Below are 16,120 nucleotides of genomic sequence, written 5' to 3'. Positions count from 1 at the left end.
GAAGAAAAAAAAACTTTCTTGAAGTTTCTTCTTGAAGTGATAACCCTTTCAAATCTTTCAGCTTTGGGTAAAGAAGAAAAAAAACTTGAAGTTTCTTCTTGAAGTGATAACCTCTGCTTTAGAACTTTTAAACATAGACTCCTAACTTCATAGATCTTTAACATGAGCCAAATTAAAGGATTTTTTTGCCACTGTCGAAAGTATCCTGCAGGTATGTCTTTATTATTATTATTATTATTACTGTCTTGAGCTTGTTCAACAGACATTCGAGTGACCATGCAATCACGTGTCCCAGTTTTTGTTGTATTTTTGTGAAGTTCAGGTTGAGGCGTGTGCTCCTTTATTTGAGCAGCGCTGCGGTGTAACATCCGGGGGCAGGACCAGAGCAGAGAGGGAGTGTCTGCTCAGCTCCGCTCCGTCCTTCCCACCAGGAAAAGAGTGGAGCAGGAGGAGCAGGAGCTTCACACACTCCTCCTGGACGGAGTCGGCAGGAGGGGGAAACATCATGTCAGCTTTATTCCTTTTCTTCATCTTCAGCTGCCCACGCACACAGCGACTCTGAGGCCAAAGGCGCAGCGCAGTCACTGCGCATCTGCGTCCTCTCATTTAGTTCTGCAGATCCTGGCTCATACTTATGGTCTTCTGAAAATCCATCACCATCACCAACCTTCACCTCCGCTGCTCCTGCTACAGCCCCTGGAGTGTGTGGTCCATCCTTGTCTCCACCTCCTTACTCCTCCTCCTCCTCCTCCTGGTCCTGGTCCTCTCCGCCGTCCGGTAGCCAGGATGGACAAGTCTGTCTACAGTCCGTGCCACGGCTCCAACAAAACAAACTCACCCTCCACGGAGCGTGGGAGCTCATCTTCCAGGAAGACAGTCGTCGGTCGGACTGGATCTAACAGTCCCACAGCTGGTTCTGGTTCTGTGTGCGGCCCGGTCGGAGCAGCAGGAGGTGGAGGAGGAGGAGGAGGAGGCAGCAGCAAGCGAGGAGCAGTGTTGGGAAACAGCATGAATTTTCCCCAGCAGCAGCTGCAGCAGCGCAGGAAGCAGTTGGAAGGAGTGCTGAGCAAATACACCAACCTGATCCAAGGCTGGCAGAACAGGTAAGAGAGAACAGCACAGAACAGCACAGAACATGGGGGAACACGATCCACTTCACGGTGTTTGTGTGTCACTGCTGTTTTGCTTCGTCCACGTTGCACTTTTACCACCACGTCGCTGTGAAGGATTTGGATCAGGGGCTGTCCAAACTTTTTCCTGAAGGGGGAGAAAGAGAGAGAGAGGGAGGGTTAAAAGCAAACAAACAACGCACTAATGTCACTGAGGGCTTTATTTAAATCATGTTTGACATTTTAACACATTTATTCCATGCAAAGTGAGTCCATTTTTAAACTGTAACTGTAGTTGAGAGTAAACCATCCAGTTTTCAACACCTCATTTCATTTGTATTTTAAGTTGCATAATACAAGACAAAGTTAGAAGACACAAAACGAAAGGAAAAGCTTGGCCAAAACTAGCTAAACTGGGCAATAAAATAACTAAAGTTTAGCTTAGCGTCTCAACTCATTGAGATCCAGAAAAAAATTCCAAATTACTGTAAAGTTCTTATGTTTCAAGGCAAATAAACCAATAACTGTTAACAGTCATATTGGGCTTTAACTGTGTTCTAAATGGCAGTGAAAGTCTTAAAAAAATTGAATTTTTGGCTCAAGCTGCAGAAACCACGTGCGTTTGACAGAGTTGTGTTCATGTTGATGAAACAGTGAGACGACTGCTGGAGGTCAAAGGAGACGAGGAAACATCTGTGTCTGTAGACATATACCGTGTGTCAGTACTTCAGAGGGAACAGCAAACATCTCAGAACTTGACTTGTAAATCAGTCATCACTCGTACCTGTGTCTGGGATCCAGTTTAAAACAGTTCCGTTCAGTAAGGTTAGCATTTACCCAGGCTGGTGTTTATCACAGCCTGATCCACATCTTTGACCTCCACCAACCCCTGATTCCGGTGTTTGGCCTTTGACCTGCTGAATATTCCCCTCTGTTGGTTTGGCTAATATCCTCACAGCAGAGCATCTCTACAAATTTAGCCCTTGGTAGTAGCGCTTAGGCTAACAATGTGAGCTGAAGGAAGTGTTGTCAATCAGGGTTTTTAAGTTACCATTAGGGAAAGCCAAATTCTCAGTGCTTTTCCCAGAAAACTAACTCCTGCATGTATAGTCATTATCATTTAAAATACTAAATATGAATTACACAGGGTAGTGTATCTTTGTTGTTAACTTTTTTCTAACAGCCAACATATTAGACTAACTTGAAATTGACTAAAAGACTAAAGGACTAAAAATAGACTTGAGTGAAACCTATATTATCAATGTTGGACCTCAATGTACAGATACATTTATACCACGTCCACTCCTGTGTCCTGCAGAGACTGCCGGACTCAGTCTGTGAGCTGAATTATTAATCGTGGTCAATGTGGACCTCAAATAAATGTCAAACATTTGGAGAATATAAAAAAAATTAAACTGTACCACCGTGTGTCAGCGAAGAGTAATAGTTTTAATTAGAGCTAGAATCAATAATTATTTATTATGATTTATTAATCTTCTGCTCACATGTTTATGTGTTGCTGAATAATTTAAATAACATTTTGTAGCTGAAATATTTTTGACTCATCCTTAAATGTACTACATGACAGAGGTGGTAGAATTTTCACAGCGGTGCTGATCAACCTAATAAAATGCTATAGACTTCAACTCCCTGCTCTGTGCCCACGGCCTCAGGCTGCTGCTGTGTTCCATTGGTTTATTGTATTGATCTGCGCACATATAACAGTACCCGTTGTCGTCAGATCTTTAGCTGCTAATGAAGGACAGAACACCAGAGTGTCGATTGTTGTGACGGCAGCAGTGCAGTGTTGTTTTAAACCCAGTGTGGTAGTATTTATTTTACTACATTTGTCTGTTTCTATTCAAATTATAAAGCAAAGTTTAGAAAATGTTATGCCATGGGCAAAGTTTTACTGCAGTTTTACCTGCTAAGCAAATAGATTCTTCTTTTGCTGCTGGGTGTGTGACAGACTTAAGAAATTCAAGGAAGCTAGGCTTTAAAAAAAGAAAATCCCCTTCAGTTTATGGGTGTTACTCAAACTGTATCCATGTTGAGATAAGGTTCTGATACACATTAACTGTGAGAGTTACAGTTTCGAATGTTCTGCTCTGAATGGTTCTTTTGATGATTGCATATCAGCATGTGTAGAGAAAAAAGGAGTAGGGAGAGAAGTGAAGGACAGAAGAAGTTGTCTGTCTTCTGGTGTCAGTTATTTAAATACTCCTGCCAAGGATCACATCTAAAAGTGTTTTTTTTCCCCCCACTTGTATTTACCTGACAGAATGACAAGGAAGAAGAAACATTACACAAAGCAAAGGGCTAAAAAAAAAAAGAAAAAAAAAGTCTACCATTTGTTTCTGCCACTCTGGAAATATCTCCTGCTGCTTGTCTTCGGGTCCTGACCCAGTCTCTGGGAGTGACAGCTCTGGCCTTGTTTTTGCTCTCCTTGTCAGCCAACCATGAAACCATGTGGTAGTTGGTTTGGGGTTGTTTTTTTTTTCAGAATTATTTTCAGTTTTGCAGAACTTTTATCCAGAATTCTATGGGGTTTTTGCTGGATTTATATTTGTTGCATTTGTTGCATGGATCATCCCGCCCCCCCTTTTTTCTTTATCCATGAGCAAAAATAATATGGATCATTTTTCCCCCCTTTTTTTCTTTATCCATGAGCAAAAATAATTCTGTGCTACTTTTATTGACATGGTGCAGCAGGGAATTAGCTGAGGTGAAAGTTGTGCCTGATTCTGGGCTGGAAGCCAATATAAGTGAGACAGGTGGAGGTGGAACTGAGGATGCTCCCAGTGGTATATCCACATCTAAAACTTCCATGTTTATCTCACAGAGTGAAAAAAGTGAGTCAGTGCTGAAAAAAAAAAAGAAAAAGAAAAGCTCGTGTCTGTGTTATCCATGTGGGATTTGTTGTTTGTAGCTTATTTTCGCACAGGAAGAAGGCAAACACACTTTGCCGTGTGTTTTGTGCAGGATTAGCTTAACCTCTGCGATGGAGCCGATTCTATTTCAATTTCAGAGTGCCTAAAGGCAAAAGACTGGCTTTCAGGGAGATTGCATTCAGTTCATTGAGCAGAGCTGAAACCGGGGCCTGGAGCTGGAGTCGGGGTGTATCACAGATTGTGAGTATCGACTGAAGTGTCCTGAATATGTGGCCTGGAACAAAAAAAAAAAAAAGAAAAAGAAAGCTGTGATACCAGATCAGATGTGTGTTAAGGGCGAGGACGACGTGCTAACACAGCTTATGTAGAGAGACTTTTCAGAGAGGCTGGAGTGTGTCATTGATGGATTAATAACAGTCATCAGTCACACGGGAGACGGCGTTGAGTGCGCGGCAGGTGGTGTCGCGGTGAGCAGCGCAGACCTGTGTGGAGCTAATTCTGTCACTGTGTGGGTTGGCATGTGTCGGGGAGAAGTGCTGTTCAGGTGCTGCATGTACGGTTGAGTTTGGAGAAACGTGGACGTTTGGATATTTAGACGTGTTCAGCCTAAACTCAATGGATTTAAAGCTACACGTGCTGTATATAAAGAGCTGTAATTGCATGTCTGTGTCAGTGGGGGGCGTTTGTGTTTGGGGATTTCTCTAAACTCTAAAAAGAGACAAATAACAGAAGGTAAATGTTTTTATGTCTGACTAATCCTAGCGCTGGAATTATTAATATGGAAAAATGAAACTAAAATGCAGAACTAGAATTAAACAAATATTCACAATATAATTACAAGGTTTAACACTTCCATTTTAACAGTCCTAGATTTACATAAGCCTTCTGTAGATGTTCTGATGACCTTTTGTTAACAAACAGCTTAACAATAGTAAAAACCCAACATAAAATGTGACATATAAACTTTAAAAAAAAGTACTGTCCTGAGCATATTTGACTTTTCCTGTCAGTTTTGCAGGACTAAATTATTTGTCATTAATATTAATGAATAAGAAACTTTAATTCATTAAAGTTGCTAATGTCACTAACCATATATATATATATTTTTAGTAATCATGCCTCATTGGTTGGGATTTAAACTTTGACTCAGAGTGCCAAAGCACTAATTGGTCCTTCCCTAGTTTGGCGTATAATTAATATCATCCCATTAAATACAAAGCATAAGCCAAGCTTTCTCCCTAAATTATTGATTTGGAAATGGCGCTCCTCATAAAACAAAATGATTATTATGGAGGGCCCATGCATGAATGCATTTATGTCCATGTCCGCTTTACGATGCATTATGGGAAAGATTAATTTCCACACCATTAGTGGACGGAGCCTTTGTCTGCCGGGTATCTGAGAGATGAAATGTTACTTCCATGCCACTTTAATCTTCACGTGCGTTAATAAAACAGTGGGTTACATCACCCCGCGGAGACGCTGCAGTTTTACACAGTTTCTCAGCCACACCGGCTGCCAATAACCGGTGTGATTTACTGTTTTCTTCCCGCTCTGATTTTCCTCTGAACATTGTTGACGATTAATGTCCAAAAGAGCAGGGACTCGGTGCTGAGTTTATGCTGACCAGCCCGCAGCAGCCGTGTTAATGTCATTAGTGTGTCTCTTGATCTGGGTGAAAGGTGCTGGAGTTAGGGTTTTTTTTTTTTTCTTTCAGGTTATTATGGATAATGGTGGTAATTTATTTAAATTAAATCAGAGAAAAGGAAATGGACAGTGTGAGAAGGTTCACTGGTTTTGAGTGGATGAATCATAGTGTTAAAGTCAAACGAAAGGTGCTGGAGTTAGGTTTTTTTTTCCCTTTCAGGTTATTATGGATAATGGTGGTAATTTATTTAAATTAAATCAGAGAAAAGGAAATGGACAGTGTGAGAAGGTTCACTGGTTTTGAGTGGATGAATCATAGTGTTAAAGTCAAAGACTAGGATCTGTGATACAGGAAACTGACTCTAGGTGCAGGCAATCCAGAGGTATTTTAGCATCAGGGGCTAGTGACGATAGACATGATCATGGTAATTCATTACTCTCAGTATCCTTGCATGCATAATTAGATAAGACCTGGGTCGTATTATCTTTATCTTTGAGGTTTTTGAGCTGTTAATTCCTTTATTTCAGACAAATACATCTGAGTCTGCTACAATAGGAGCCTCTTAGTATAAGGCTATTTCAAATTAGAATGTTAGCTGTTGGTAAGTTAGCTAGTGAGTCAAAATCGTAATACCAGAAATATCAGTTCACAGTCCTTCATTTTACTCAGTGTCTCAGAGGAAATCCACTCGAGCCGATATCAGATTTACCGTTTCCACTTTAAGTGGAGTCACAAACGCAGTGAAGCTGCTGCCAAGCTGTTACGGCTGTTGCGTCACTCCATCATTAGCCATCTATGTTCTGCAGCACTGTGTTTCTAAAGGTTAAGAGTTGATTCTGCAGGTTCAGTTAGTGTCAGCACAGTTTTGACACCACTGGATGTTGAGTCCAGGTGTTGTTCTCAACCTTCATCCATCATGGCTAAGGGTCTGCATTATGGTTTAACAGGTACCTGGAGGGGGTCGACAGTAACTGCTGACTAAACACGGGTAAAATCTCATATAACAGAACACTGTGTGTATGTGTGTGTGTCCATGGTTTGTGATAAGAGAGAGAATAACAGAGGTCTGGATAAAAACTGACGCAGGCAGACTGTTCCCTGGTCGCCTGTGGTCGACATAAATCACCAGCTCTCCTGATGGAAGGACGGAAGTCTCAGAGTGAGGGATCAATTTTCAGACGGCAGCATGGACTGCATCCTCTGCACTGATCTCCAGAGGGTTCATGGGATACAGCGGACCGCTGTAGTGTGAAGGATGCTCCCTTCTCAGTTTGGTTTCGTCTGTCATTAGCCGTCTCAGGGGTTCAGTATTTTTTTTATTGAAATAACTCGGGTATTGAGATAAAATACATAGGTGATAGGGTGTGTGGTTTTGTTGGAGTTAGGGTTAAAAAAATCTATGTAAAGATGCTGGTGTCTCTGACTGGTTGATGTAACTGTAGAGAGAGGCAGGAGATCCACTGAGAGGGAGGAAGAGGAACGGCTGTGGTGACACCGTAAAGGAGCAGCAACAGCACAGAAGGAGTACAAAAATAAAAATATCTCTGTTAGTTTAAAATGTTTTATTACTGCTTCTTAAGTATTTATAAAAACAAAGCTAAAATGGTTCAATTTCAAGGTTAAATTTCTTGGATTAAAAGTAAAACCTTATTTTATTAATGATCCGTCACAATTACTTTTTGAACCTGTTTCTCCTGAATTATCTCACACACACACACACATGGAAGCCTCGGTGTGGTGATAGGAGGGAGCAACAGCTGTGTCTAAGGGTGAAGTCGCTGGCAGCCTCGGTGTGGTGATAGGAGGGAGTAACAGCTGTGTCTAAGGGTGAAGTCGCTCGATAACAGCCTGATCAATACTATGGCTTCTTTAATCGTGTATGAAAGAGGAATATTGATTGTTGAAATGTGTCATCTCGGTAGGAACAAGGTCAGGGGCGGGGGCTGTGAGTTCGACCGTAAAAAAGTCATGGACAAAGGAGACAGTTTTAGACTTCAGGCCCCTGGTTATAGGGTTCTAGACAACAGGTCATCAGCCTAGTGGCCATGGTGTGTAGTGCAGGACCAGAACAAAGTTTTTGTTTTTTGTTTTGTTTTTTTAGAATTATTTGTGGCAAAATCCCCTGCACCTTGCTCAGTTATGGCTGTTAAATTTTGCAAACAGTTAGCTACAAGGCTACCAAAAAGCTTAAAGCAACTTTACAAATATCAAAGTAAATACAACCTAAGTAGGTAATGACCATTTAATCTTTTTTATACATGTCGCACAGTAAACGGTAAACGGTCAACTTTACAAATATCAAAGTAAATACATTTCCACCATGAATTTGCTAAAGTTGAATGCAGATATAGCTTATATGTAGCCAAATAAGTTAGCATGAAGAGAACCAGTTCACAGAAAGAGACAACATAGGCAACTCAGGAATAGATGAAGTTGTTTGTGTTTTTAAATTTTTAAAAACATTTTCTGAAAGTTGAGTTAAGATATAGAAATAGCTACTTGTTAGCCCAAATATATTTTACAGTATTTAATAGAATTACACTGGAGATGTTTCTTATACCCCTGAAATAATTTTTAGGGAAACAGAAGCCCTGGTTAGAAAAGCTAATTTCCTTCCCCGGGGCTGAGTCCACTTTCTTAAATGTCATCCACTGAAACCTGTCTGGATACAGGAAATGAAATGTTCCATCCTCTCTGTGTCTGTGTACACTGCGTGCGTGCGTGTGAGGCTGATGACAGTAAATCTTCCAACTGAGGCGGAGATTCAATTACGCACTGATTGAATGTGATTCATTAATCAGAAAAGAGGAGAAAGTGCTGGGCTTTAATTTCCACGCCTTGAGCTGTGGACTCTGGGAAACACGACGGCACTAATTGCTGCCTTTACTCATTTGGACCGCGGGCCTTTAATGTTGCTTCATGTTGGTTAAAAACTGACACTAATGTGGGCAAACGGGTGCGTTTGTTTTATGCAGTGCAACGTATCCACAGGTTTTTATTGGATGGGAAACAACAAGCGCCAGGGTTTGTTTGTTTAATGGCCGATCCATTTGGAATTACCTCGCATATACTGGTGTGAAAAGAGGAATTAAAAAAAAGTTTGGAGCCGTAAAGAAGATAATGAGAGCATAAAACAAAATGATGACAACGTTAGCGCTCCCTGCTGTACGTCCCTCTCTGGTTCTGACCTCTGTCTCTGTGTCTCCTCTGCAGATACTTTGTCCTGGACACAGATCTAGGGCAGCTTCAGTATTTTGTCAATGAGCAGGGAAAATCCCAGAAGCCTCGTGGGTCCCTGCCTCTCATTGGTGCTTCTGTGACGCCCAGCGACGAGGCGCCGCACATGTTCGTCGTCAACTCTGTCAACGGGGAGCTGTACAAACTCAGAGGTATGACCTGATGTTATGGAGATGCTCACACACGGATCTCACTGCAGGGCGTCTGTGGGTGTGTGTGTGTGTTTAATGTAAGAGGGAGGTTATGAATGAAATTCCTGCACTGTCTTTGTGAGTTGAACAATATTTCATGATAGTAAAGGAGACAGAGGAGCCTGTTGTAGTTGTTGTTGTTAAATTGCCGGTTGTGGATGACTCTGTGTCTCATTGATTTTTGTTTTCTTACTGTTCACGTATTACACAACTGTCGATGTTTATTCTGGAGGCAACCGCTGTCAACCGTAAAAAAAAAAAGTGAAACTGAAGCTGAAAACATAAGCGTCGAAAAGGTTTCCTGTGAATTTTCTTGGTTGTTCAAACTTTGGTATAACTGTGTACAAAGTCTGTTTGCGTAGAAAATCTACCTCTAAGTTTCTACCATTTTATCTGTAAAATTTCAAAATCTATGAAGTAATGTGCATCAGTTTGAATTTAATACAGTTATTTTTACATCTACCTCACTGATGCAGATCAGAGGAAGAGGCATTTGTTTATCATATCCTCAACTCTACAACCTTCAGCTTCGAGCTTCGAAAACGTTCTGTCATCCGGGTTGATTTGTTTATTTTGTCTTAAAGTTTTGTTGAGGAAGGAATATGGAGTAAAACTGGAATTCTGTAAGAGTAAGAAAAGACACATCTCTAAGACTCTCTGAGCCAGGTCACCGTGCTGATGTCCTGCTCTCTCTGTGACCCTTTAACCTCTGATGCAACAGAGACAGACTGTTATTTTACTGCTGCTCTGCTTCAGCTGCTGGAATGTCCCCTCATGGTCTCGGGGGGTGGGTGAGGGCGTGGGGGGGGCAGGGTGTCAGGATGACATGGCCTATATTTCTGAGCTGTCTGCACAGAGGAAACAATGATGCGTTAGAGAAGAGACAAGGTTGAAATTGAAAGTTGAAAATGTGAAAAGAACAAACAATTGTTACTGAAAGGCTTCAATTTTCTTCAACAGCAGGGAACAAAGAGCCTCGTATGAGTGCTTATAATCTCTGATTAAGATTAGCTGGTACAGTTACCATGGAAACTCCTGGTCAAACCTACGGAGTGCTGCAGGTTTAGAAGAAACTGAAAGGTTCAGTAAAAAAAAAAAAAGGTTTTTCAGGCTGCGCAGCATATCATCTTACAGACGGTCTTTGCCTCGAGCTTCAAAATGTCACTTTTATTCTCAGATTTCTAACTGAGAAAAAAAAAACCCTAAACAACCCAGGCTGGTTTAGAATCAGAATTCCAAGTCCCCGAGTCAACAACACACAGTCAAGAACCCACTGATATGGAAGGTTCTGTTACAAACTGACCTTTTGTTTTAATTCTGTTTCTATAGCAGTTCCTCAACATGTACAGAAACAAATTGATATTTAAAAATGTTCTGAAATCACGACTTTTTCAGATTTGGCTTTAGAAGTTCGATATTAAGTTAGGCTAAATTAGAGTTGAAGTTGAAGTACCATATAAATAAATATAAACTCAAAGTTAAAGTTACATTACAACGTGGTAACTGTATAGTTAAGGCAAATTTTCTACAACTCTACAACATTCAGAGCATTTATCTGTTGAACTGTCCCAGTGCCTGGTGTTTGGTCCCAGTACTGTCAGTGCTGTCAGTGCTGTCAGTGGTGTCTGTATGATAATAGTAGAGTGGCTTTGCTTTTGTTTTGTTAAGCCTATGATTGTACTCATCATAATTAATCATGAAGACACATTTCTACATATAAACGCTGGACAAAATTAGGTGCAATTTTTTTTTCATTGCACAACAACAATAACAACAACAACAGATGACATCAAACCTCTTAATCAGCTGCTGAACACAGCGTGACCCTCCTATTGGCTGACTGTCTCATTACCGTGCCGTGTGATAAATAGCTTCATTTGCCGTCCGAGCGTTCACACCTGATTAAATTGCCCACCTTGCTCCACCTCGGCTCGGCAGCAGAACGTAAAGCCGTACGTGTCCCTGTATCCAATAACATTAAACTCCCTTCATATTACAGCTAATTACAATCACTGTGCTGAAACCTCCTCCAGGCTGAGAGGCTCCTGATGGATCAGGTGTGACATTCCTGCAGTTGTAGCCACTAAAGTCACCTTCAGGCGTTAAGTGGGTTCGGTGTCAGAGGTTGAAAAAATAATTCAGATGCAATGGAGGTTCTGGTGTGGTGTCTGCAGAATTTTTACATGAATAGGATCTGATGCCAATATTTCGCAGTAGAGGTCGGGACGCCTTACAAATGGAGGTGTTCACTGCGTCCTGTTTGGAAATAATTAAACCCAAATTGACCAGTTTTGCTGAGAGTTTAGTAAGAAAAATGTATGAAATATAAATAAATATGAAATACATATCAATAGAGATACAATGTAAATAAAATAACAAATATAAATGAAAATCAAAACACCATTGTGTAAAGCAATGCCAGTAAAATGAGTGAGTAATAGAATTACTAATAGAGTGCGATAGCCTAGAAAATGCAATAAAATAAATGGCAAGAATCGAGAAAGTAGACCTCAAAATGAGTCGTTTGATATTCAGTTACCGTCTCATACTTCTGCCGTTTGGTTTCTTTTCCTAATCACGATCATATTCTCCCTAAATAGAACATCACGTCTACTTTTGAGCTAAGTGGCCTGTGTCATATATGGATCGCTACACCAACAGGTGCACATTAGCATAGCCGCACACGTGGAGGCGGCGTCGCTGAAATACAGAAAAACTAATTATCTTTAATCATAGCAGAGCGGTGGAAAAGGATCACATTAGCTGCTCGCTCACTCTCCGTGTTAGAGGTTCTTCATCTAGGCAGTGAATTGACTGCATGATGAGAAGAAGAAGAAGAAGGAAACTGTGGTTTTTTTCTCCTTCTAGGTGAAAGAGGTTTTTGAATTATCTCTCGTCAGCAGAGAAGCCAGCAGCTCATTTTATAAATGCTAACCTTTGGGTTTTTTTTATAAACTTATCATAGTTCTATAGAAGAAATAAAGTTGATTTTTTTTTTTTGGATCATTCAGCTTTTTATCAAAAATCACTTTGTGGATGTGGGTTATTTTTTTATATTTTTAAAATAAACTGATGAAGCACCGACTCCCCCGGTACATTCACTTTTCTATTTTATTTTCAGTTTCTAATTCCAGTATTTTTCCACTTTGGACTATTGTTATCAGATGTGGAGCAGAAAGACTCACTAAATTATAACATTTCACAGCAAAGGAAGGATGTTTTTTACCCTTTGACCAGAACAAGGTCAACTAGGTCAACTAGACTCTTAAGGTGTGAAATTTGTACCTTGTTCAATTCACACTGCGTCACAGAGAGAATGCGTGGACAGTTGGACTGTGTCCTGTTTGGCTCTCAGGTTGGTGAAAGTGATTTGCTGCTGTCTGTTGAATACCGAGCGTTCAATTTGACGTTGAGAGGGAGATGGAGATGGAGAGAGTGCTGTCGAGAGGGCGATGGGATCAAATGGTCAGGTTGAGGAGGAGACGTGTGGAATAATCGTCTGACAGCAGAGGAGACGATGTCCAGCAGGTTTGTCCATGTGGACGCCACGGTCCAAGACAAAACCTTCCAGCTTTTGTCTGAATTCTTTGACAGAAAAAAGTCTCCCAGAGCCTCTGTGGCCCGCACTCTCTGCTGTCTATATAATTCGTCTTTATTTCCTGCCTCTCACTGCCCAGCCTGTGCATTTGCCAGTGCAGATATTTCAACATGAATGTTTTAACTGCCCATTGACCCAACTCTGAACTCCGAGCTAAGGTTTTACAGGCATTTTTAGTGTCTTCTGTGCTCCACAGGTCAGGTCTTGTAATTAAATTGACTTTATTCTGGTTGTGTGTCCATGCAGCTTCTGATGCCAAAGAACAGCAGTTTTGGATCACTCAGCTTCAGGCCTGCGCCAGACGACACTCGGACAGCAGCGCCAAGGTAAATGAACCAACAGCAAGAATGATATTAATAATGCTCATAATATATTTTTTAATTGTTGTTATTATCCTTAATATATTTTTTAATTGTTGTTATTATTATTATAAAACCTTTTAGAAACTTGTTAAAATTGTAGAAATAAAAAAGCTAAGGTATATTAAAGACATTTTAATTAATTAAATATTTTAAGAATTTTTGCATTTTCATATATATAAAATGTATCTTCTTATATAAATGTAAACCCTTGCTTAAAAAACAATTTCCAGTATTTTTTGTTTACTTTTTTCCTGTTGTAATTTTTAGTTATTTCATAGTCTTTAGATTTTACGTCACAGTCCCTCTAATTTCATGTACCCTCTGCAATCCCTTGAAACGCCCTCTGAAAAAAAAAAAGTTCACTGTCCCTCTACTTTCATGTACCCTCTGCAATCCTTTGAAACACGCTCTGAAAAAAAACAAAAAAACGATGTAGAAAATCTAAATTAAATCCAGCAGCTCAAGAGAAAATAGGATGTAAACATTAACAACGTGCCGTGCAGCTCCGTAACCCTTTTAACGAACCCACTGAGGAGAACAGCGGCACACACCCGCAACATTAAATATTTAAATTCACACGCTCGTCTTCAAATACAGCTGCCACATTTTCATAAATGAAGTCATCTTCCATCGGAGGGGCTAAAAATATTCACTCATTAATCAGGCAGTCGAAGTTTCACATCATGTCTTTGAAAATGAGCTTCTCTTCTCTCATGTTGATAAAGTGTTCCCTGCCGTGACATTTTTCCCCCTCATTCTTCTGAAATAATTTCCTTTTTTTGTGACATTTTGTCTTTTGCCTTTTGTTTTACTTTTGTTAGAGAGTAGACATTTATTTGAAAGGACATTTACTGTGTCGATGCTGGTTGCTGTGGATTGTGTTCTCGTTTTGTTCAATGGTAAATAAAATAACAAGACATTTACATAGCACAACAAACCAACGCTCTGTGGTTACAGAAACCCACTGTGTCGACTCTGTGCAATGTGGTTTTATGTTTAAATATTCAAACAAAATTTTTTATATATATCATGACTTGTAAATTAGCTTCACAGATTCCAAAAGTCAATTTTTATTTTATTTATTTTTTTACAATATGTGTAATTTCACACATATGCGAGACAAACAAAATATGGCTATTTTTTTTTTTTTCTTAGTTTACTTACTTATAGCTCAAACTAACAGCTATGTAATACATTTGGGCTGAACATGATCACTCTTTTTCTTCTTTTTATTTCAGATAAGGAAGCAAAAGGGTTCAGATGAACACCTGAGTATAGAGAGGTCGGGAGGTGGAGGTCAAGAGGTCATGGTGAGTTGACATACACACACAATCACACAGACTAAAGTGACACATTTGCCTGAAAACGTTTTGTTTGTTAAAGCTATAGAACAGAAAACGAGGGTGAAAAAAAACTTGTTTTTGTGTTTACTCGTCCAATCAGAAACTCCTCTGGAGCTGAGCAGACCTTACAGCTCCTGATTAGCCACTGTGGGTCGTTTCCACCCACAGTGGAAGCAGCAGGGGTAGATTTCACAGTCATACTTTTTGTTGTGGTCTCACCCTTCCTCAAACTGTACTGTCCTGCCTCTCTGATCATTATCACAGCGTCTGTGGTGATGCAGCAGCAGCAGCAGCTCTGATCAACAACAGCTGAGGTGGAAACATCCTCAGATCTAGCTGTGGCATAAAACTGCTTTTTTCCACTGAACCAAGCCAATAACTAACATAGTGATGACATGATGAATCAGTACCGCTCTCCTACAGTGTCACAATTAAAGTATTAAAGTAAATATTGAAATATAAATGAATTTGCCAGCCTGAACCCTGCATGCAATAGACCACGCCCCCTACTTTGGAAGCCACTAACTTTAACCAAGGCTTAGATATTGACACATTGACACGTATACTGTGTGTGCTTGTATATATGTATACGTGTATATAAATATATACATATGTATAAATATTTCTGTATATACTATACAGTATACTGTACATACGTGTATTTACAGAGAGAGTTTGTTTTTTGGGGAAACAACAGTAACCACAGTTCAGCGCTCTCACACTGATAAGAGACCTGATGAGAAATAAGTCAAAAACCTCAACGTGCACCAACACATGTCTGCACACAAACTCCTCACACGGGGTTACTGGGAGTCAAACTGTCGACTCCAACTCTAACACGGTTGTTTACCTTCTGTTCCCTCTGCTGCTGCGTTTGTTTATCCGTGTTCAGCCTCAGTTTTGACTACAACACAGCAAGGATTATTTCTGTTCATTATGCAGCGAGCATAGTTGTTTAACTGACATAATTCCACCTTTAATGTGGGTCAGATACGGTGTCGGCCCATTTTTAAAAATCTTTACTAGCCTCAGTGCTGGTTCCTGGCCAACACGTTCAAACAGTGTGAAGTTACTGCTGCTCCCTGTGGTATGGAAAATGATGGGTCAGCAGTTGACCGTTGTACCTGCACTGGTCTCACACTGGCTTTTAATCCTCCTCCAGTTGAGTGACCACGGAGCAGCCTGCCTTTACATTCACGTTGTTCTAGTTTTCGTAAATGTAGCAGGTACAATTTAAGTTCTTTACCGTACAGAAAAATAAGAGGAGTAGAGGTGAAAATTTGATTCAAATATTTTGTTCCTTTGGCACCAACAGATTTGTGTGTCGTCTCAAATGCATGGATTTAGCTTTTTTAATCACTATGTATTTTCTGCTATATTTGGTTTTCTTTACCTCATTTTATGGACTCAGTTTAATTTTACATTTTCAGTAGTGCTAATGAAACTTTTCGCTTGTGTTTTTGGCTAGGCTACTATATTCTGGACATACAGTATTTGTGGGTTAAATAAGTTTATCATGTGGCTAACAACTAGAATTCTGTTAAATACTGCTTTAACATTGATTTCTATTGTTAACAAAAAATGTAAATACTGTTTCCTAGTTGAAATCAGAGAAAATGGGAGATTTTGATTTTGAAGGAGGAAGACAATATTTTCTTTCTCTCAGCTCATGTCTCCATGTTTCTATAAAAGACACCTTTAAATAAAAGGTAAAAGGACACAGCTGGTTCTCATGTTCCTG

General features: G+C 40.1%; 1 protein-coding gene across 1 annotated transcript in view; it reads left to right on the top strand.

Annotated features, from left to right (window-relative positions):
- The first annotated feature begins 481 nt into the window (after positions 1-481).
- The window catches only part of osbpl10a (oxysterol binding protein-like 10a), a 38,171-nt gene continuing 22,532 nt past the window's right edge, over positions 482-16,120 (top strand). Inside the window, exons 1-4 of the mRNA XM_008331227.3 lie at positions 482-1,103; positions 8,862-9,037; positions 12,921-13,000; positions 14,275-14,346. Of these exons, the coding sequence (XP_008329449.2) occupies positions 787-1,103; positions 8,862-9,037; positions 12,921-13,000; positions 14,275-14,346 (645 nt within the window). The 5' untranslated portion in view covers positions 482-786. The remainder of the gene's footprint in view (positions 1,104-8,861; positions 9,038-12,920; positions 13,001-14,274; positions 14,347-16,120) is intronic.

This window comes from Cynoglossus semilaevis, chromosome 18 (assembly GCF_000523025.1).
Source record: "Cynoglossus semilaevis isolate Cse_v1.0 chromosome 18, Cse_v1.0, whole genome shotgun sequence".
Classification (NCBI taxonomy): Eukaryota; Metazoa; Chordata; class Actinopteri; order Pleuronectiformes; family Cynoglossidae; genus Cynoglossus; species Cynoglossus semilaevis.
This window is presented reverse-complemented; position numbering and strand designations above follow the sequence as displayed.